We start from the raw sequence: 23,581 nt of genomic DNA on the forward strand, positions 1-23,581 counted from the left end.
GCCCTTTTTATTGCAATATTGGACTGAACTTTAACAGAAGTCACCCACTGTACAACTCAGTGTTACAGTTTGATCTCACAATAAATCTGTACACCTGCATTCATCATCAAGTAGCACAATCACCAGAAGCTATCACTTGCAATTCTTCAAATGTTAGAAATATTAAGTGAAAGCCACATATACCAGCTGTGATGCTCACACAACTGATAAATCATGAAGCCTGTTAATGCACATTGTAAAGGAGATATGTTACATGCTGGAGCCTATTTCCATGCTTCCCTTACAGCTTGGAAGTACTTTGTAGTACTGAATAAAATACAAAGAGCTTTTTGCTCTCAAATAATATCAGCTTTTAGATTCAATGAAGCACAGTAGCAAATTGCCATTTACAAAGAAGGATTAAAAAGGAGAACTGGATCTGGAGGAAGAAAACCACCAAACCACCTCTAACTGATGACTGATAAAAAGCAAGCAAGAATCCAGGCAGAAATGTGCATCAATGGGTATCTCAGTGCTGTAGGGGCATATTATGAGGAAAGGCTGCAGTGTATAACTACTCAGCAAGGACACTTCAGTGCTAGCTTTCTTGAACCACCTGAAACTAATCCACCTATTTCTCCTTCAGTGTATGTTCTCCAACTTTAATCAAAAGCAGACACCACAGAACTAAAGGAATCTAAAGGACTGACTAAAGGATTATCACTTATATGTGAAAGCAGTCTTTTAAAAATGAGATTCTAACCCTGGAAGAAAAATCATGATACCTTAATTCTCATTATCTTTACTTCTCCTTATTCTGAAATGTGATAGATATGTTTGGACTTCTTTTTCAGTGTAGACTTGCCCACTTCTTAAGAATATTCCTTCATTACCAATTCCACTGGTAATGGTACAATGCATGTGCAAGGATGTTCTCATTACATAACATGAAGGCCTCATTGCACAGCAAAGCAGTCCCCAGTACAGCCTCCCATCCTACTGTAAAGTCATTCTAGTCTCTCCTGGAACAAAACAGGCTACATTGACTGGTCTAGTGGCAGGTGTCCTTACCCATTCCAGGGTGGTTGGGGCTAGATGATCTTTGAGGTCCCTTCTAACTCAAACCATTCTATGATTGTATTATGATATTCAAAACCTTACTGAACATGACAACTGCTCTGAGTGACCTTGCTTGAGCAGGAGGCTGCTTAGATAACCTCCATACTGCCTCCAACCTCAGCCATGCTGTGACTCTTTGGAGGGAAGCCTGTATAACACATGATTTATAAAGAAAAACAGATGGAAACAGACAAAAATAAAATCACAGAATTATAAAATAGTTTGGGTTGTAAGTGGCCTTCAAGGATCATAGAGTACAAGAATCCTGACAGAGACATCTTTCACTAGATCAGATTGCTCAGAACCACACCCAACCTGGTATGATCATTGTGACTTTTCAATTCTTTTTGTTGATATGAAAAGTAGTATCACCGTGGATTTTCAGTTTTCAAATTATCATAGTAGTTGTATCTGTTGTCAATTTCTTTTCAGTCACAACATAAGGAAGATATAAATATCATCAACTCTTACTTTGGAAGTACCCTTGAAACTCACCAACCATTGCATTGAAGCTTTAGCACACATCAGAAAGTGACCTACTCCTTTAAATTCTGCTAGATCTGTGCCAGAATGAGTGGAATTCTTTCAGACACAGATTTCTGTCAGTGATCTCCATGGTAACTAAGGCATAGACAAATGTTAACTAAAAGACACTGTGTTCTGGGTGACCTTCTTTAGAGCTAACATAACTTGAGAAAACAAGTGAACACTGGTTTCTGACAGCACAGCTGATGTTCTGAGTATGAACTTTCATAGCACTATCAAAATCTCTGCTGTTTTCTCTAGCAATCCAGAAAGTAGACACCCATCTGAGAATAAAAACATTCATCCAAGTTCTAGTACTTGTTTTCATTTGCTGTGCCGTTGTAGTCTGCTCTTATGAGATACTAGTTGATCTAAGAGAATCCCTAGCAATTGTAACTGGATAATATTTTATGAGCTCTCCATGTCTTAAGAACAGTCAAAGAACAGTTGGATTGACTCTCAAAATAAATTAGTTTACAAGAACAATCTACAGACTGGTAGTAATGTCCTAAGCTTAAGCATATTTCTTAGATAAATAAACATAATGCTGCTAATCTGGTATCCATCACAAAAAACCTCCTCAACTTTATCAGTAAAAAAATCACATTTTATTTTGTCACTGTCATCCTCACAGGGAACACTTTTACTGCAACCCAGCGAAAAATGGCTTGCTTGCACACGAGCTTCTGGAAGCACATTAACAAATGAAAAAACAGTTACATACTGCAATAAGTCATCCAGAAATACATTTCTCCACTGAGTCAAGAGCACATCCAACACATATAAGTTAAGGTGTGTCTTATGCCAGTCTGATTTGTCTAACTATCCTTGGCAAGAAGTCAACTATAACCACTTCTGAAATTAGGTAAAGCTCTTCCTTCTACCTATTCAAAATTTTAAATATTAGAAAATGATCCAGTTACAGAAGTGAATTCTACATACCCCTACTTACTGTGTACATATATATATATGCATATGTATATATGTGTATATATATATATATATAAAACCCCTTACTAATATGAAACAGATGCACTTATCGAATTGTGGTATTTAAAGGAGTTACTGCCTGTTTTGTAATACTGGCACCTCACTTCTAAATGTCTTTTATCTTTTCCTGTTGGATCAGAGTACACAGTATCAGGGCTTTCTCCTGAAAAACATATTATTTTTTTCTTACCATGGGATACTGAGCTGATAATAACCTGTTATTCATGCTTATTCTTTCAAAAGGGAAAGTAACTACAAAAGGTTAACTCCAGCCATAAGTTACCGAAGTGTGGAATTTGATTTCAGAAGCTAAGATATCAAGTTTTCCTGGGAAAAGGATAAAACAGCATTGGGTTAAGTCCAAAGTTCATGTTCCCTTTGACTTCCAAATCCCCACAGACAGGACATGGCTTCTGAAAAGACTTACATGTGGCTTGTGACTGAGACAGGAAAATGAGGTCCTGAATAATTTTGTCACTTAAGAAAGCTAAGGGCCTTTACTGAGCGTATTTGTGAAAATTACTCTGAAAAGACTAAATTCTAGAAACACAGCTTACCAAGAACCACTCTTCCTGAAACAACCTGTATTATTTACATGCTTTATGCTCTCCTTCTCTACTGCTACTTCATACTACAACAGTGGGGACTATCAAATTCTGGTTTATTTCAGTATTAGGATTCATAACCTAGACAATGGCATTTATGTAAGAATGATGTATTTTTTCTTTTACTGCCCTTGAAGAGAGCCTTTCAGAATCCCAGATTCCTTTCTCCCACCCTTCCATCCCTTCCTTTTCTTTTCTTCCTTCTTTCTTTCTTTCCCTAGCTCTTTCTCTTCCAAGAGAGCCCTTTGCAGGTGTGTGCCTTCTCTGAATTTGTTTTCTTGAGCAGCTGAAACTCCCCTAGTTTCAAGACAATTTTGAAGCACAAATCTGTGTTAACACCTGTCCGTCCATTCTGGTAGCCACCTCTTAACCCTTCTTCTCTTTGTTTTTAGAGCCTTTCCAACCACCTGCTGAGGAACATGTGACATATTTAGTTAATGTAAGCAGTTACAGAAGAACACAATGGCCGTTTTATGAAAGCTTAAAGTTTTCTTAAGTATCTTTATGGGAAAAATTCCTCCTTGTATGCTGTCCTTGCTTCTTCTGGAAAGCAGTTTGTTCCTGCTTGCAGAATTACAGTGGAGGTCTCCTCTGCACTGTCAGCTGGTTTGGGACAAGACATAAGCAAATTCTAAGCCAACGACTTGGGTCTATCTAATACAAAGCCATTTCATCTGTTACTCAGCAGATGAACAGCAACCTGAGCAAGGCAAAACAGAGGCTGTGGAAGGACATGCTGTGAAACACCTGTTTGCTGACAGCACTGCAGCTCCTATTTCTCTGGTAGACAAATTCCTCTAACACCTCCTCCAGAATGGGTTTTCATTGATGGCTGAATTTTTTCCCACAGAAGACAGACACATGCTGAATCAGACAGTTCACTTGCAGCCAGTGAGTGCTGAGAGACTCCCACAGGGCAGAGAGTCCTTTGCCAAACCCACCTCTATGTCTGTTAAATCAACTCAGAAATGGTGTGGTTGTTTTTATGTTAATTTTATGCTTTTGGTTTCAGTATCTTGGTAGGCTAAATATAGTGGTTGATTTAACACATTTAAGCTACCAATATTAAGACTTAGACCTTCTAACTTTACATTTCCCTCAACAAGCCCATTATAATAGCAAAGTAACAAAAATGAATGTAGACTACTAATTCACATCTTCTTCCAATACTAAACTACAAGTTTTGGTATCCTTTTCTATTGGCTTCTCTCCTGCAGAAAAGGCGTGTCTTTGCCTATCAATATTATTCAATCTGTTCTGACTTGTTTTCATTCTTTTTAGAAAGACATACCCCTAAAACACAGAGAGCTGGAATTAAGAAAAGCTAAATATTCTGGAATGTAATTGAGTTCAGACACTCTTGAGGGAAAGCATGGTAACATCCCAAAAGACATGGCAGATGTACTGAGTCAACACACAGAAGCAGTGAGCAGCTCCTTCTTGACCAAATGGTCAAGAATACAAATGGTCTTGATACAAATGGTGTTATCCCGAGACAGGTGAAAGTGGTACAACCCCCTACAACCGTGTCATTGTCATATTAAGTTCAGCAGCTTATGACTCCCCACACACAGAGGGGCACAACAACACAACAGCTGGCAGGTAAACCTCAATAACTTTACCAGGTAGGTTATCAGAGAAGCCATGTCCTGAGCTGACCCGACATTATCAATCCCATCATCTGGGGGTGGAACACACCAGAGGAGTCAACAGGGTAAGTTGTGCAGGACACCTCACTGACCCAGGAGGTCGCTCAGCTTGCAGGGGTATATGAGATACATGTGAAAAGCATTCTGGGATGGTACAAGGGTTGTTAGGGGAACTTTAGGAGAGGAATCAAAGCAAGAGATCAAAATCATTTGGGGAATAAGTAGTATGAGAAAATAGAAGGATAAGGAGACAAGGAAGCTGGTCACATTTAAAGAAGCTGCTGGTTGGTACTGCCTGGCCGTGCCCTGGACTGCATCACCACAGTCTGTTCTGTTCTACCAGTAAATGCTATTTCTGACTCTTTTTGTGAGTGTGGTTTTATCTGAGCTTTCTAAATCACAGCAAAGTTGCTGGACTCTACACTCCAAAGTTTTGTGAAAATGCATTACAAGAAAGCAATTTTTTATGCCATTGCTCTTTTTAAAACACAACTAATGATACGGCTGCTTTCCCCAGTCCAGAGATGACCTGAACAAATGACATATTAAAGCTTGTATCCTGCCCTGAATTTTCATATCTTTTTTCTTCTTTTGGGAAGGCTAAACTAAAGCTGAACTGGTGTCTACAAATGCTTCCAATGAATCCAGCTAAAATATCAGGATACATAATTTGCTCTTTTTAACACTCATAAGGGAAATAGATTTAATTTTTGAAATGTAGAAGCCTCAAGTGACTCAAGCACTTAAGTCACTTAAAACACTGGAAAAAGTCAAAGTTCTTTAGGCAAACTGCAATTAGAGCGTTTTCCCATAATAAGGAAGTATGGCTGTGGATCATAACTTAAAGTCTCTCAGAAACTAAGAAAGTGAAACAAGAGGATCCTTGAGATCTCTTCTATAACTCATTTAACTACTTATTGAGCTGATTTTTTAAAAATTCCAAATAGCATTTGCACAATCAGCCTCTTAATTTTGCAAGAGCTTCAGGATTATAAAAAATAGTATTTATTGATTTGAAATATCCTTTTTTACAATAATCCATGCAGCTCCACTAGGTAACATGTACCATGTTGTTCTACTTACTAATATGGATATAGGAGTGGAAAGCTCTTAAATTGCAGTTTTACCTCATCTTCTAAAAAGCAAGAATTTGGTTGTTACCAACCCCAGAAAACTCCACATGCTTAAAAATTTAACTGCATATAAAGCAGTCAGTCCAGCTCAATCCTGTTTACTGCAACATGCCCAAGCCAAAAAAAAAAAAAAATTCACCCGATGTCCTCAGCAACATTTGGATCCAGCAAACTTAGAAGTAAAAGGTTCTGAAAAGACATTCCTGTCTGCCCTTTAAATTTGTAGCTTATCTATGAATTATTAGCACCATGTTTTCTTTCTTCAATTACCAAGTTAAGAGAAATTACCCATTTGTCAAGATAATGAACAGATTGCCACTTATGTCAACACACCAATGGAAAATACCAAGGAGATTATTTGTAAGGCCCTGGATAAATGTGTCAGACCAAAACTTTGGACCTGAAATTAAAACCTAACATTAGAAAAATAACCATTTAATATAATTTTGTCATAAGGCAATACAAGTTAAGATTTTATGAATGAAGTTTATTATATGAATAAAGAAATGAGTGACTATTCATCCCTTACTAAAATTTTGCTTACTTGAATCGGTTGAAATTTGTATATCTTTTGTTGATCCTTGTGTTGACCCATCAACATCATCATCTTCATCTGTAAAAGACAGACATTTTAAGAAAGGATTTTTGTTAATTTGAATGGAAGGGAGAAGGTGTTTGTCATTTAAGAACAGTTTCCATCAAACAAGCTAACACAAAAGGAACCAGTCAGAAAAGCACACTTTCTTTTTTAACTACTTTATAATTATAATTCATAGCATTAAAACAGCATTGCAAAAACAAATCTGCATTGTCATGTAGCTACAGTAAAGGCATACATGAGATCCTTATACTATTGGCTTTAATACTGTAACTACTGCATTTCATTCTTTTCTGAAGTCATGATGTTTGACTGTCACCAAAGTATGGAAAACAAAGTTACTGACACCCAAAGAGAAAGAAATTGCTGCTCTCCAGAAGACGACTTTGACAGTAAGCTCATCACTCTCACTAAAGCTAGGAGCTAACATGTCAGAAAATAATCCACCCCTGTAAAACCCTACCTAAAATATTAAAAAAGATTGAAATAAATGCTGTGAACATTTTGCATTTACTTCTGGTCAGAACATCCTCACTGCGTTCTTACTCCTGACACTCAGGGCCATACAAGACCAGTGCAAATCCAAACATGATCAATATTCCTTCTCTGAGGGTAGCAGTAGAGTGCAATGCAAGTACTCATCAAATAACTGTATTCACACTCACACCCACTGAAAATCCCAGTCAGTCCTGACTGGGATGCAGGCAAAGCTCCCAAAAGATGTAAGCCAGACAACACCTTTGTAAAACTATGCCTTGCAGCTGAGGGAGAAAGCAGGAAAACAAACAACAAAACAAGAAAGAAAGTATAAAATAAAACAAGTAAAGGCAGATCTTCAGAGCAAAAGAGGTACTGGGGAAGTCAAAATCTTAAAGCAGAAGAACTTTCCAAGAAGCAGAATCATAGCGTGTCAAGAAGGGTACTAGGCAATAGTCCTAAACTTGACACCAGGTAACTCACTGAATATTTGGGTAATGCTTCAAGTGTCTACAACAAAGACCCCCAATAATGCTTTTAAGTTGTGGCTTTTAAAATATCAAATGAGTGTTGAGATATTTTCCCTGTTATAGCTGACAGAAACAGATCAAGTTTCAAAACTGAGAGAAATTTAGACAATATGGTCTTGAAACAACCCAAAATGAGAGAAAGCTGAATGCCTTCTTGAATTTCACTCCAGACAATTAAGTTTAAAAAGTAAAAAGAAAAAGTAGTAAATATAACAATAGGAAATGACTGCTCCTGATTGCTCCCAACCCTCTTCTTTCTCAGTTTAGGTGAGAAGAAGCTGACTATTTTTATTACACTTTCTCCTTCAGTCTGAACAGTAGGAAAATCTACACCAACAGCATCCTGAAACTGTTCCAGTGAAGTTCAATGACTTCTTTGAAATTTGTTATGATAGGAATAATTTGGAGGAAGGGGCTCCACACTGCTCTACCATTGCATCTCCTGGTAGCTCAAGAGTTTAAAAAAAGCCTCTTCCAGCACAGAGATGTTTGCTGAATGTTGGTGATGAAGCTTAGCATTTACACCGTGGCAAAAGCTACTTCAGACAAATAGTACCCAGCAGGTCAGCGATGATGGCTGTGCTCATTCACTGCATGGGACAAGTCATCTGGCACTTCACAACCACCAGCTTGGGAAGAGCTATGCCTGCAGCAGGCCACTCATCCAGGCAACTGCCAACACTTCTTTGTACCTCAGACTGGTCTTTTCACAATCTTATGAGTGATGTCTTTTGTCAGCTGTGGCAACAGAGGAGCATTCTCTGTGCATGCCATGTCAGGAGAACTTCTTAATAAGCCTGCGATCACAGAGAAGTGCTAGTTATCCTTCATCAAAGGAGTTCCTTGCTCCCATGAAACACCCCTAACATGCACACAATCTTTAGCAAGATCTGCCATCCAGCGTCTACGCTTTTCTCCTGGAAAAGCAGCAGCAACTCCTGGGGCAGCCATCCTGAGCTGCTTCATTGTCAGAGCAGCATCAAACACATCCTAAGAGAGTATCCTAAGAGAGTATCAGGGAGCTGCTGGATTAATGACATATCTTGGTAACTTTCAGCACATACCAGGAGCTAGTGGGGAAAATGAAGGTCTGTTCTGTGAACATGGGTAACAAGAAGGACGAAAGGGCTAGAGCACTGAGCTTCGTCAACACAGGATGATGTGGGATTTAGTTCAAGACAATTCTTGGCTCTGCCTTTGAGGAAGAATTTGGGCAAAGAAAAAGAGCATATAGCAATATGGTATCCAGTGCTTTTGGCAGTAACCTGCAGACACCTGATCTTCAGCAGATGACTGAGAATGGCAAACATCCAGCAACAGGTTCTGAAGAAAGGCTCAATAGGATGTGGATGGTGTAAAAGGAGTCACGTGGAGACACCAGACTAGTATCTGAACATTCAGCATGTAGGTGCTAAACCAAGATGCAAAAAAGCACTGTCAACTACGAAAACACAGAACAAAACACTTTTTGCACAGCAGAGTGCAAGGAAGATGCTGCATCAGAAATATTACTCACCACGCCTTGTGCTGAGCCACAGCTGTGGCTCACTGACCAAGAAAAAAAGAAAGATGTCAACTGCTGAGGCAGCTGTCAAGGTCACAGGAATGCAACAGATCTGCAGCAGGAGGAAAGGGGAGCATCCCCATGGCTCTGGCACTGCTCCCCTGGGTATCAGCAGCCCCTCCATCCTGGGAGGCTGCTGCCCATTGGATGATGGGGAGCTAAGCCCAAGGGGCAGAAATTCTCACAGGCCACAGGAAAGAGAACCTGTGTTAGAAATTAGATTTTACAGGGTGTTGCTATACTATACCTCTGTGACACGAAGGCTAAGGACTATAAAAATGCATTCTGGCTTTCCAAACAAGGTGAGTTTTATTCAATTTGATTTTTCCCCCCCTTCATATCACAATAAAGCACTGGAAATGGTCCAAATTAAATTAGTGACTATTTCTCCATCCCTATGTATCTGCTTCTGACCACAAGCTGGATTCTCTCAATTCAAAGGATCAGACAAACTTTTCCATTAAAGCAATGCAAAAAAGCCATTCTTACTTTAAAAAACCTCGACTATGCATAACATGAAATAACACACATAGAATGTAGCATAAGTGTTGAAAGAGAAAACCTTTTCTTCCATCTCTTAAAATATTGTAAGAACAGACTAGAAGGTGTAGCTAAAATTGTGTAGCTTGGATTCTTTCACTTAAGGTGCACGATGTTCAATTCTATTAAGAGGTGATTTAAAAATAAAACTACATGAAAGTTAAGTCTGACATATTAAAAGAACACGCCACTGTTGAAGAGAGAAACTTAGTTAACATCAGAAAAGTCAAACCGAAAACTCTATTTTAAAGGTTTGTGATTAACTTCTCTTAGTTATAATAATCAACTTTATCTTCACTTAAACCCTTGGGACACTTGTGAAATACCTAACAATAGAACTGAATCAAAGTTCACAGTGAGTCCTGCAGCAAAATGAAGCTCATCCAGACTCTGTGTTTTGGTTACTTCTTATGTCGGAAGCATTAGGAACTTCATGATTTTCAAGTGGGTGCTGTACTACATCTTGTACCACTAGCAAGCAAATTCATTAAAAAGAAAAAAACACTCACTGAAAAAAATCCAGTCCACAAAAGCAACCTAACTCCTCCTCTCTGCCTTTGACAGGTCACTGGACTGTGTCTGGGTTGCGTAGACCTCAGGTCACGCAGTTCACGCAGTAGCAGGACTTCTGCTACAGCTTCTGCACACAGAACACAGGGGTCTTGCTCATGATCAGCTCTCCTCACCAAAATCAAACCTGAGTTCAGAGCAGAAAGTTCAAGAGCAATCTTCCAGGTTGAGAAAAGAGCAGCTGCAAATATTTAACTTTCATGAGCTGTATTTTGTCTACCTTTTATTTCCTTTCCTATTCCATTCAAGCACCAAAAGAAAGGTTTTACAGGTGCGTAATAATCAAAATACAAATAAAAAAATACTTCCATGTACCTCAGGCTTAAAAAAAATCTTGTTCCTGAAGAGCTGTTAAAAATTCACTCTAGATGGCAGCAGAACATTACCCTGCCCAGACATATGGTATTGTTTCAGCACAGAAATCTTAAAAAGGACAGATGCTTAATCCAAGAGACAAAAGTATCTGTACACATGATATAAGAAATGTTTCCAGCAATGATAACACTAACACCACAGATTTTATCATTTTATGTTTTCACTTACTTTGTTTCAAGGATAGTGCATGAACTGCCCTGCACCAGTAAACAGAAGTTTCTGCACTCTGCACAGTATCCATTAAAAAATCTCTAACCTCTCCCAGAAATAGCAAGAAGTTACAGTATTGCCACAAAAGCCAATAAAAATTAGCAATAATATACTCAATTGAATGATGACTCTAGGTTAAATACACTCATCAATTAGTTGCATTCAACTTTGAAATTTTTACCTGATTCTGTTTGTAAATTTTCCGATATCCGAAAACAATGCAATTTGCTGAAGTTGCGAGAAAACAATTGAACACAGCTTGGAGGAAGAATCATATTCCTTAATCTTCCAAAGGTACATTCTGGTGGGACAATTACACAGCAAGCAGCATGAGCCTATAAACAACAGCATCCATTAAGAACTTGTGATACACATTGAAAGTAAATTTATTCATAACAAACTATGACTGAAGCTGTATAATTCAGGTTAGGAATTATATAGACCTTTTTAAAATCACCTTCATTAAATGAATGGCCCATCTGCCACTCTAGATTTTTATTTGTTTAATTCAGGTTTTGTGTTGCCAATAATGGGAAATCTTAATATGTCAAGAAACTTTCAAGAATCATGAATCTGTTCTACTAAAAACAAAAGCTTTTTATACAGCTACGTGGAGAATTTTAAAGTTTTGTTCTCAAACTCTGATATTCCACTCTATGTGGGGGAAATATATTTACTGGGGGAAATGGAAAAGGTGCACAGGTTATACTGAAAGGCTTGAGAAGAGCTGTATCCTCTTATGTAGCTGTACCCACTTGCAGATTCTGAGATAAGACTGTTTTCAGTTTTATTCCAAAAGGTGATTGGGTGGTTTCTGCCTTTATACTATTGCAAATAGTAAATTTGTAGTAAATAAAGGCACAAAAATAAATTGTGCCTTTATTGAAAGCACATACCTTTGTAAGTAGGGCCACATAGCATATTACATTTCTTAGATTGTTCTCAAATACAGTCCCTCCCACCTCAGAAATTATGTCACAGATTAAAATACAAACCCCACAATATTAAAAAAAATATAAAATCATTGAAATCATACCTGAAATATTGAATAACCTCTAGAGTTTTATTTTAAATTATTACCACATGGAGTACCTCATCTAGCCTTAAGTAGCAAATTAATGATTTTTTACATATACTTTCAGTTTCCACCTCATCTGGTGCTACTTTCACTTCCATCATGTTTTAATATGAGGTGGCATTAAGTGAATAGACTAATTGTTATCTGCACCACACACAGTTTATCAGTGTGTGAAAAGCTGTGGTTTCCAGAATTATAACTGAAGGGTACCATCAGCTTGCACAGGAAACAAACACGTGTCATTGAATGGAAAAACACAGAAACTGATATTGATAGCTTAAAAAAACCCCAACCACACAGGCTAAGACCTAGTCTATACTGAAATAATAGTAAAATATTAGAATGCTAAGTCTTTAACCTTGCAGAATTCATGATTTTGAAAGAAATTCTGATTTAACACAGAAAGTGTCTGCAGGCTTCTAACGACAGATCTATAATGATTAGGCCCTGTTAAATTCCATTGGATTTACACAAAGCTTCACTGTGACTTTGAGAGTTGTTCATTAAAATTACTATGAGGAGGATTTAAAAAAATCAGATTTCCCATCTAACACATAATATATATATATATATTCAAATAATTAACTATATAGATTAAGTGTATTTATAAAGTGTATACAAAACATATTTATACAGTGTGCAAATAAATTATGTTTATATCAAGTGTTCAAATAAGCATGTGCCCATATATATGTGGTTCCCACAAATACAAGAAGCAGCACAACATACCAGGATGCCACACCATTCACATCTCATGCCAGAGAGCACCTCAGAAGACCCACAGGTTTTTTTGCAAAATTCACAACGAGCACTTGAAGAAAGGTTTCCCTCCCTCCAGTGGTGGTGGTAAGTATCCTGAGGGAACACATCACAACTTGGCATTACATGAATTTTCAATACATGCATTTTCAATAAAACTTTAAAATCAGCAATTCAAATAGCTCCGAGGAAACAGCAACAGATACCAGGGCATTAAGTTTTTCTCAAGATAAATACGAATCTTTAACAATCTAACATTTCACTAAAAAAATAAGTTTTATCAAACTATAAAAAATTTATCACCGTGTTTTTCCTTCACAGTCCACTAAAAAAATTATTTAAAAAAAACATCCTACAATGTCAGTATTCTGTATCTACTGTGCTGTGAGAAGATTAGAAAACAGGCAGTTTTGCCTCAGTCAGACTGCAGGACCTATGAGGATAAGAGAACACTTGCCAGGGATGCAATGCAGCCAACAGCTCAACATACAGAAAAGTTTCTTTTGCAAAGAAACTTTTATGTAAGATACTTGATTTTTTTTTTATTTGGAGGTTATACAAATTCCATAGATCTCTCAGCAAGAGTTCAAAAGCATTGTGAATATATCAGCATTTAAGTTCATCTGACTCTTTGTAGTATATTCTGAAGTCACATGTGTCCTTTGCCTGCCAATAAGCAACTAAAATGCTTTGATAACTTGTAGCATGTGAAACTAAAGACCAAGACTGCTCCTTCTCTAGTCCACAAAACGCATGACCACCTTCTGCTGCAGAGGCATCTGCACTTACATGGTCCAGGTGTCCATCTTGGTGACATTGCCGGCAGTCACTGCAAGCAAACAGGATACAGTCTGTGTGCACATGTAGCTCACAAACTAAAAGCACAAAAACAAGAAAGCTTCTTTAGGCTGGAAACCCCAAGGTTTTTCTGCATCTCCTTCTGACCTCCCTTCAGTACTCCTCCACTACCCTTTTCACACCATACTTTCTCTTGTTCGTGCTCTTTACATTCAGCAAAAGTAGACAATAAAGAAGTTTACCAGCATTGTTTTGTGTGTCCTCCACTTCCTCTGTGTTAAAAAGATGCAGCAAATATAAAGGAAAGGCTGAGCTAATTTTACTCATAAGCAGCACTTGTCATATTTCCTCCAATTACAGAAAGTTAAAGAGTGTACAACTGCTTGGCTTTGTCTCGTAGCTTCACAGAAACTGCTGCCTACTCCGACATACCTGTGCCTGAAGGCTATTTTGATTTGATCACCATATATAAGGTAAATCACTATTTCATTGTAAAAAAAAAAGAAATAATTTTTTCAGAGCACTCTCCTAAGTAAGGTTAACATTGCCTTCCAAAAGATTGTAGGTGCTGTAGGTGGAAGAAGTTTGAGTGAACCCTGTAAATGTTTAGGCAAGTTTTGGTTTTAAAATATCTTCATTATTTAAAAGCTGACTTGAAATACCAGATGTGTAGGAAAATAATCTGCAGTTATGCTACAAAGGATGAGTTACAAAAAAAACCCCACAAAACAAAACCTAATAGATCTCAATATCTAGCTTCATCATTTCAAGAGTTAGGAGGGTTCTCTGTGGGCCTCAGAGACAGAGAAGGATAGAAAAGATCCTTCTGTAGCTGCTTTGTAAACACTTGTATTGCTCTGGGAAGGCATCTGACTTTTCATCAAGTAAATGAAAGTAAGAGACTAGCATCAAATTTTTCAAATACTTTTTCAGTACCAGTCAAACAAGTTATTTCTCCAAGCATATCACAAAAATATGAGAACTGTAACCTGAAGATTGGAAGATAGCAACTGTACACATTAGCACATTATCTGAAAGTATCTTGAAAGCAACTTATTAATTTACATAGAGAATAATACCCAATTTGAAATCTCTTTGGAGTCTTCCAGAGCAGAATTAACACTGTGTTATTCTAACCCCAGAGAAGACAATCTCCCATCACACCAAAGGAAAGACTCATGACTAAGACAACCACAAACACACGGAGCATGGGGAGCTCCGTGTGTTTGTGGTTGTCTTAGTCTTAGTCTTCACAGCACTCAAGAACTTCTCTCTGAGCTGTGGCACAGTCCCTCCTCCACTCACATTTCTCCCTTTTCATAGATGTAACAGGAAAATTTTCCATTTTTGTCAGGTCAGCTAACCAGGCAAACTAGATGCTTGCAGTCATACTCTTGCCAATGTGCAAAGTGTCCATAGACAATGTTGCAACTTCAAGGAATTTACAGAAGCATTGGGGGTTTTATTGTTAATTCTGCCAATACAGACATGCTCAGCCCTTTACTATACTTTGTAAGAACACAGAGGGGCTTTTACCCTTGGTTTAATTCACATCTGCTGCTTCTAGCACCAGTCCTTGCCCAGAATTGGTAAGAAAGATGTTTACATAAATGGCAGGACTGTCCTAGGTAGTTAATCCCTTAAACTGACTATCCTGGTGTAGGAAAGAGGATGGTTTTGAATGTAAAGATCAAATTAGAGGTCCTACAAAAAGAAATTTCATCTTTATCAGCTATTCCATAATTTGCATAATTCTTTAATTTATAACAGAATGAAAATCTTCTGTTCAAGCTAGTTATTAAAGTCCTTTATGATTGCCAAAAAACACAACCTGATTAATTTCAGATACATAAACTTGAGAGAAGAGCCTTTAAAATGTTAACTGCCTCCTTCTCCATTAAATCTGCTGCTCCTGCTCAGTGCTTATTAAGGAACTTTTGTAAAGAATTCAGAACCAAAAAAATGTTTGGATTACTCAGATTTCTATTTTTTACTTTCCATCCCTTCTTCCTGGAAATAAAAGGAAGAGCAACTCTCACCATCATGAGTCTGGGTTCAACTGACACCAGTGAAATCTGGTAGCAAAATAGCTGTCCAAAACAATCAGTAACTTTCAGCAGAATTTGGAGTCAATCTATTGTCATTTTTACCAATGCCATGTATGTATTTATTTCACCATGGATTAATACACATGCATGCTCATTTCTGAGAACAGGTCTCCTACTGTGCACCCACAAGATTTATGTGAGTGAAACCTTTTACTTCCTTTCAAGAAAGTTTATTCTATTTTAATATATAAACAATGCAAATCAAGTGATTAAAATTATTTTACAAGTACATTTAATGATGTCGACAATTTCTTTAGAAAAGATAACTCCATCTTAACCCTTATTTTTATCTTAATTGTAAAGAGTCCAGGAAAAGTTCTTAATTTTAGTATCAGACATGAACATCATAAACAAGACTAGATTTGCAGTATTAAGCTAAATCATTAGACATAAACAAAACAAAAAAAAAGGAAGAAAGTTCCTTTCAGAATATCTCCATCTGAATTTAAAAGTTCTACAGCTTAAAACACTAGACTTCTAAAACAAATTCTACAAGCATTTTTGAAGAATGAAGGAAGAATCTTGTGCATTTTATGAACTTTAGCTGCCCTTTTTAAGATACGTTTTAAAAAATTAGCAGAGAAACAAATTGTAGACTTACTGGTATTCAGAAAATGGGCACAGAACAAGTCACACCACACAAAATAGTAATACTGTAAAATCAGTGTGAGGAAAACAATTCAGAATCTTCAATGAACCATAAAAAAAATTCTGTGCATCTGTTATACCTAACTATAACATGTGATTTCATGCGCTTCATGTTTACAAACACTTAAATATCATGTTTACAAACACTTAAATAGAAACATCTGGAAAAAATACTCCTTTGCATTTGTGTGCTGGATTTGGTTGGGGTAGAGTTAATTTTTTTCACAGTGGATACAATGGGGCGGTGTTTTGGGTTTGTGTTGCACACAGGGTTGATAATACAGAGATGTTTTAATTATTCTTGAGCAGGGCTTACACAGAGCCACGGCCTTTTCTGCTTTTTGTACTGCCACACTGGGGAGGAAGCTGGGGGAGGTCGAGAGGAGACACAGCCAGGACAGGTGACCCAAACTGGCCAAAGGGATATTCCAGATCATCTGACATCCTGCTCAGTATTTAAAGCTGGGCACTCGAAGGAGGAATGGGGAACATTTGGAGCGATGGCATTTGTCCTCCCAAGTCACTGTGAGGTGTGAGGGGCCCCTGCTGTCCTGGAGATGCAAAACACCTGCCTACCCATGGGAAGCTGGGAATGACTTCTTCATTTTCCTCTGCTTGTGTGTGTGTGGGTTTTGCTTTCCATATAATACTGTCTTCCAATTCTCTCCCTGATCCCACTGGTGGGGCAGGTAGCGAGTGGCTGTGTGTGGTGCTTGGCAGCTGGCTGGGGTTAAACCACAAAAAACGGATACAACGCAAATGCAGTAGAATAGAGTAAGAATATGAAAGCAAAATTTAGAAAGCTTTAACTAAATTGGATCACTAAACTAAAGCGATTTGCAATAGTTAAGAGGGTATAACTAGTGACAACTATTTTCTTTTCATATTTCTGTTTATCTAATGGCACACAGGTTCTGAGTCTTACTAAGACAGAACACTAGAAAATTCTCTGTGCTATCTCTAGCTCACAGAACATCCTACCAAACCATCCCAGCCACACAGTGACTATACTAAGTGACACATTCCCACTAGTCAGAAGAACAGTTTGGCTCCATTATGCAACTCAACAGACAAAGCAGAAGCAGAAACAGAAACACTGAGCCATTTTACAGCTAAATGCCGTGATCAGAGGATTGCTTCCCCTACACATAAACATAGAAAAGCCATATTTAATAAGACATTAGCAAAACAGTGATTTTGGAAGCAACTCAATTCCCTGAAAATTCATTTTTCATTCATTAGACTTTTTAAAAAATAGTTCAGAAGTACTATTCCTGTAAAACAGTTAATTCTATTTAAACTCACAACTCAACTGAACAACTAATAGACATTTAAGACAAGGGAGAATTGAAGAGCTGTCCTACGTCAAAATCAGTCATGTACTCATGCCAACATGTATTTCAAATAAAAAATCTGGTATTTGGGTGATTTCTTTAATTACTGTTTTTTCAGAGAATCCATGTCAGAACACTCAGAGCAGTACTATTTTGAAAAATAATATTTTCAAAAATCTTTCCATTGAAGGTACCTCATCCTCATTACAAGTAACAGATATATGAGACTAGTAACACAGGAAATTCTACATTCTTTTCTAGAAATAAGAATACCTGATGATTCTCTGTACTAAAAGTTTCCACTGGAAACAGAAATAAATTACTGCAACAGGACAAGTCTTTTTTTCCCCATAATAGCTCCTCATTCTTTGCCCATCTCAGGCAGGAATTCATTGCACACCACCACAGACTTGCTCAAAGTAAATTGGAACAAAGGTGAAAAGAGCATACAGGTTTGACAGAATTTGCAGTTTATGGAAGGTGATTGATTTATTATTCCTTAGTTTGAAGTACATCTTCCCACAACCAGTGAATGGATAATAAACAAACCAAAAATTTCTCAAGCACTTGAGATATGCAGTGTAAGGAAACTGTAGGTTACTGGGTGGCACACAGATGGCCGTACAAGTAGGTTTTAAGTTACCTTCACATCGAAATGCAGGTGACTCTAGGGACTTCCTGCACACAGCACAAAACTTTCTTTTGTAATGTCCTGGAGGCCCAAAACAGTGTGCAACTGGAACCTGCCAGCAAAGAATGCATAAGACATCATCAATTTCAGCTTCCAAAGCGTCAGTTAAAATTCATAGAAGCTACTTCATCTTGCAGCAAAAGGGCAGTATATACAATGTAAACTTAACTAAGCACAAGAATAAATAGACAGCTGAAACATCCTTTAAAAATAATCCTACTTAGAAATACATGATAAATACTTAAATGTAACTTTTTTTAATTCTTGGGAAATAATATGTATTGTTTATATTTTTAAACTGATTAGGTTCTTGATGATTCACAACAACATGAATCCAAAGGCTTCCTTTGGGACATACCTGTAATCACAGCTATTCTTCTGAGTATTCTTAATTGAATCAAGGGCAATGAAAGAGTAATTACTGCACAGGTGAAAAAAATACCCTAAAGACATGCACAGGACAACTTTTAACACCTCAGTGCTGCCACCGTTCAGTGCTCTCCACACACCTTTCAGTTCCTATCCGAATACAGCTTGGCCACTGGCTGACCAAAGGGATTGGTTGGTCTCCCCCTGCCTTATCCAAAGCTTCAAAGCCTGAATGGTATCCATCTCCTGAAGTACATCCAGATTGAGGTTCCTCTTGACTGTAGGTTGATAATGATAGACTATGATTTTCTCTTGCAAGAGTTGTCTGTACCAACTGTTTTGGCAATATGTTTCTTATTATTAACTTACCTTAAATTGTTTTTTTCTTGCTTAATTGACTTTATTAATAATTAATTCTTGATTAATAACGAAGATGGGAAGTAATAGTACCAAAGGAACAACAGATGAAGCAAAGTAAAGAAGAAACATACTTAAGCTTCATACCTGTTCTAGAAACGACTCTTCCTACAAGATGCACAGCTCTGCTAAAGTGATGTTCACATTAGAAGGAAAGAAAGTAACTGCATGTTTAAAGTCCCGGAATCCAAATGAGTTCCACAAAAGTTTGCTGTGATTTAGGTATTTAGTATTATGCATTTCACATGCCCTTCTTGCTATAATGAAGCTTTACACATCAAGTTTATCTTGTGGTTGTATTTCTGGTAAAAGCTGACACAGTATTATTTAGGTTTCAAAAGAAATTAATAATTCCCAGTAAAACTTTGGAAATAATTACTTCAGACACATGTAGTCACAGATAGCAACTTTTCCTCTCAGATATACTGGTAAAAAGTCCTTCAAGGTTATTCATCAGAATATGAATTTTTCTCCTTGTATATTGAGGTTTTCCTGAGAACTATTAGCAGCAAATCTGACACATACTGTGAACACAGAATTTGATGACCCAAGGAGTTGCTTCCAGTTATAAAAAAACAAATCCCACAAGAATTTTCTGTCTCAGAAAGTATAGGGACAGTTACATCAAACAATCCTGTAATTCAAGCATGAACAATGAAAGAAGTGAGATAAAGTTTTGCCAGATGCAACATAAGGAGAAAAGAACAATGCTGAAAGTTTAATCAAGAAAAATCAGTAACCCCCAAACTGCAAAGCATTTGGTTCCTCCAGTGCTCCTCATAATTAAGCTTTGGGAGAAAAAAGAGGATAAAGAGAGGAATGAAATATGCTTGCGTTACCAAACATGAACAGGACAGTGCACAGTAGCTGACCACTGAAACAGTCACCAGCTCACTACCCCAGCAGACTGTGAGGAATCCTTGGTCCCTGACTGATCAGGAAGCTGCCCATTCAGATCCCACGCTCCCCACCAAGCAGGGCTGAGAGCCAGCCCACAAAAGAGACACCATATCAGTATCGCACATACGATACATAACAGCATTGCATCCAAAAGCTTCAAGTTTTAACTTGATGTACAAGTTGGGGATTTAAAAATACAGCCAAAGCATTCTTTTCAGGTCCATAGCCTACTCCCAGCAGCCCAAACTGAAATTTCATTCTCTGCAGCCCTCCATTTCTGACAAAGTTCACAGCTGGCTTACATATTTTTTTTTTAATCAGAATACTCAAGCCATATAATGTATGTTTACAAAAAGAATATATATCCTTAGGGGGGTAAATTATCCTGGAAAGCCAAAGAAGCTTTAATCAAACTGTCCCAGATTAAGTTTAAGGCTCATCATCCCTACCCACCCTGCTACTTCTTCAAGAGAAGGAAGAAACAAACCTCTCTTGTACAGTCACATGCAAGTTACTTGGGCTCAGCTGCTGTGGAGGTAAAGTGCCAAAGCTGCAGCTCACTCTAGCTGCTCCAAAAAAAAAAGTTTGCTAGGAGAAGACCACTTGAACAAAATTCATCCTGCATAATGAATTCATATGCAGAAAGTTGGTAAAAAATGACTATGTGAGTACAACCCAACCCAGACACTGCAACTGCAAGGAGTACTGAAAAGCCCTGGTGGGATTTCTTCAGGCAAGCTTTTCTGCACATCCTAACCTGTCTTCAGGTTTCAAGTGTCATCTTTAAGTGCCCTACCTCTGCCACAGTCTCAAGGACCATACAGCCACCCAAGGCAGAAGAACTACATGTTTCTCCCAACATATTTTGGTTGCTGAACAAGTTCTAAGCACCTAATATAGACATATATTGAAAAAATATTTGAAACTCAGACTAGAAAAGCCAGTGAGACACCATGAAAGAATACAGAACATTAAATGTTATTGCCTAGTTTATATCCACCTCCATAAGTACAGCAAAGTACAGAAGCATAAGGTGGCCTACAGAGAAAATGTTAATAATTTATGAGAGTTTAAAACTGCTTTTCCAATCCATCTACTTAAATTACCTTATGAAGACCATGAAAATCGATTTCCACAGAAAAATACAGAAAATTTCTTCTAGTAATACCATTAAAGCACATCTAAGTGCCCTTACAGTATTGATCAGAAGCATATCAACAGAAAGTATAATGGTAACACTCCAGTATGATCTCCAGAATGACTCTGCACTCACGGGCAAGATACTCCTAGTTCCTATTCTATTTCCTGCCATCTGTTAAGGAATGCAACGCATTAGACAATGTAATACATATCTGTAAATGCTCTTATCAGCCTGTAATAAAATTTGATCCTATCTAAGATATATCTATCTACCTAAGATTCTAATTCCTTTAGTGCAATCTGTGCAAGTGCACAGCAGTTCTGCATCAACCAAAAAGAACAGCAACAAACTGCTTTTAAAATCCACATTGGAAGAAAAACAAAGGATAGAATTGCTTTCTTTTGATAGTATCTTTTAAAATGGTACCTCATCCTGAAATATCACAGGGTATCAAGCATGTAACCAACAATATGTCATTAATTCAAGTACTCTTCCACTAAGGTGGAGTCACTTTATACAGAGTGGCCCAGCTACCTTCCAGACCCTCTGATTTGTGCAGAGTCAGGCCAGACTGTCTTACTGGTCTGCATCCTTCAGGATGCCTCAGCAGCAGGGGAGAAAATACAGCTCCAGGAAGGCCTGTTTTTCACCCAGCAGCAGCTTGTTTTCTACCAGCTCAGGCAGAAGAAAGCTTTATCTTGAATCATGAGGCAAAGACTTCCAGGTGCAAAGGGCAATGAGAGAAATACAGATATACCAAAAGCCAATGTGGTAGCTGCTGTCTTGGGCAGTTTTTAAAATGAACTCCCTACTAAAAACTTTTCCTAGGCCTATGTCTAGATATTATTTTGCCCATGCATGTCCTTCTCCATCACACCAGGGTGACTTGCACTTGGCATGACTTTGTAAAAAATACCAGAGAGATTAAGAAAACAGGGTGGCAGGACCTAAGGTAGTGTGGGGCTGAACAGCTTCCAAGAAAGGGTAGACAGAAAGTAGGATTCTAAAACTCTCAACAACAGCCTCCAAGGGTTGAGTAAAAGGAATTTAACTTAAGATCACTAGCTTGCAGCTCAAAAACACTGCTCCGTTTTAAGGATAAGCACAAGCAGCTTGGAAGCAACCATCTTCATCAGACACCCAAAAGGGCTGTCACATGGGGTCATTCTCAGAGACTGCTCTCAACATAAGACCAAAAAAAAAATCCTGATAAAAATTAAAATGGTGTTTCTGAAACAAAAACATGTATGGATGTTTAAGTGTAGAAGCACTTCCCTATTTAGTTTCTAATGTTCACTCCAACACCGTAAACCTTTGCTCTAGGGAGGTAGATAGGGTAACACACCTCACTCCACCCCATGACTGTTCTGTCCAGGCCTAGACTATACCCTCTCTGAGAGAAGACAACAACTTTGTGATTCAACTTTTGCCTAATTGACATCTTTTCAATTGCTTCCTTATTACTCAGTAATAAAAAAAAAAAAACAAAACAAAAACAAAAAAAAAAAAACCACCACACTTTGATTTGTTTTAAACCCCTTATTTAGCAGCAAAATATTTCTGCAACTTGAATACACTGTGTGCTCTGGAATGTCCTCTATTGCTCTGGCATTTTAGGGACAATGCCTATCAACTACTCTTCACTTGTGTCCAAACTAACGCTCTTGCTCTGAGCACTTGATTTATTGGCTGGTGTTTAAAGGCAATGTAAGTATGCATTCCATATGGTAGGTCTAAAATGAAGTAAGAATACAAAATTAAATGGTGTCTCAACACATAATAGGACAGGAGAGACAAAATCAGATACTTAATTATCAAAAATTTAATTGGGGCTAACGCAAGAGAATGATGCACACATCTATACGCTATCCCACTACATCCACAATTATTTTTCTTCATCCTGCATACCTCTGTGACAGGACATTTGGCCTTATACACTCCAAGGTCTCAAGGACCCTTTGCAATGGATAATGCATCCCATGCTATTTCAAACCAGAATGATATGATACTTCTACTCAAAAGTAAGACTTGTGTAAAAGCTTTCCACTGCAATTGAGTTGCTTGGCCTAGTATTTTTTGTACTTTAAAAAAAAATACATGCAAAAGTCACTCACTCCTTGGTATTATTGCTACAGAGGAAATCAATGTCCATGTCCTCTTATCAAGACAAAGATTAAGAATTAAAACAAACACAGTGCCATCCCATAATGTTTCTGAAACTGAAGAGTTACTGATACAGCTGCAGAGCTCATCTTGGAGTTCAGATCGTTCCAGGAGAGCATAATAAAGTCTCCTGAGCTTACAAACTAGGAGGAGCTAGCCCTTCCTTCCCTTATGCTCTGAGGTTCCCCTTCAGGGAGAAAAGGGAGAAAACCTTGATGCAGTGCCAAGATTACCAGCAAGCAGTTTTAACCCTCATTTGGATTCTAAATTATACCATGTGACTGTCTCCAAGCAACTGCTTTGCTGAAGCA

At 37.8% G+C, this 23,581-nt stretch overlaps 1 protein-coding gene across 1 annotated transcript in view; it reads right to left on the bottom strand.

Moving 5' to 3' along the window:
- DGKQ (diacylglycerol kinase theta) overlaps window positions 1-23,581 on the bottom strand; it is an 87,527-nt gene that overhangs the window by 37,764 nt on the left and 26,182 nt on the right. Inside the window, exons 4-8 of the mRNA XM_068175978.1 lie at window positions 18,233-18,332; window positions 13,491-13,576; window positions 12,672-12,797; window positions 11,046-11,199; window positions 6,545-6,613 (exon numbers count right to left, since the gene is read on the bottom strand). Coding sequence (XP_068032079.1) covers window positions 6,545-6,613; window positions 11,046-11,199; window positions 12,672-12,797; window positions 13,491-13,576; window positions 18,233-18,332 — 535 coding nt within the window. The remainder of the gene's footprint in view (window positions 1-6,544; window positions 6,614-11,045; window positions 11,200-12,671; window positions 12,798-13,490; window positions 13,577-18,232; window positions 18,333-23,581) is intronic.

The sequence above is a fragment of the Anomalospiza imberbis genome, chromosome Z (genome assembly GCF_031753505.1).
Source record: "Anomalospiza imberbis isolate Cuckoo-Finch-1a 21T00152 chromosome Z, ASM3175350v1, whole genome shotgun sequence".
Lineage (NCBI taxonomy): Eukaryota > Metazoa > Chordata > Aves > Passeriformes > Viduidae > Anomalospiza > Anomalospiza imberbis.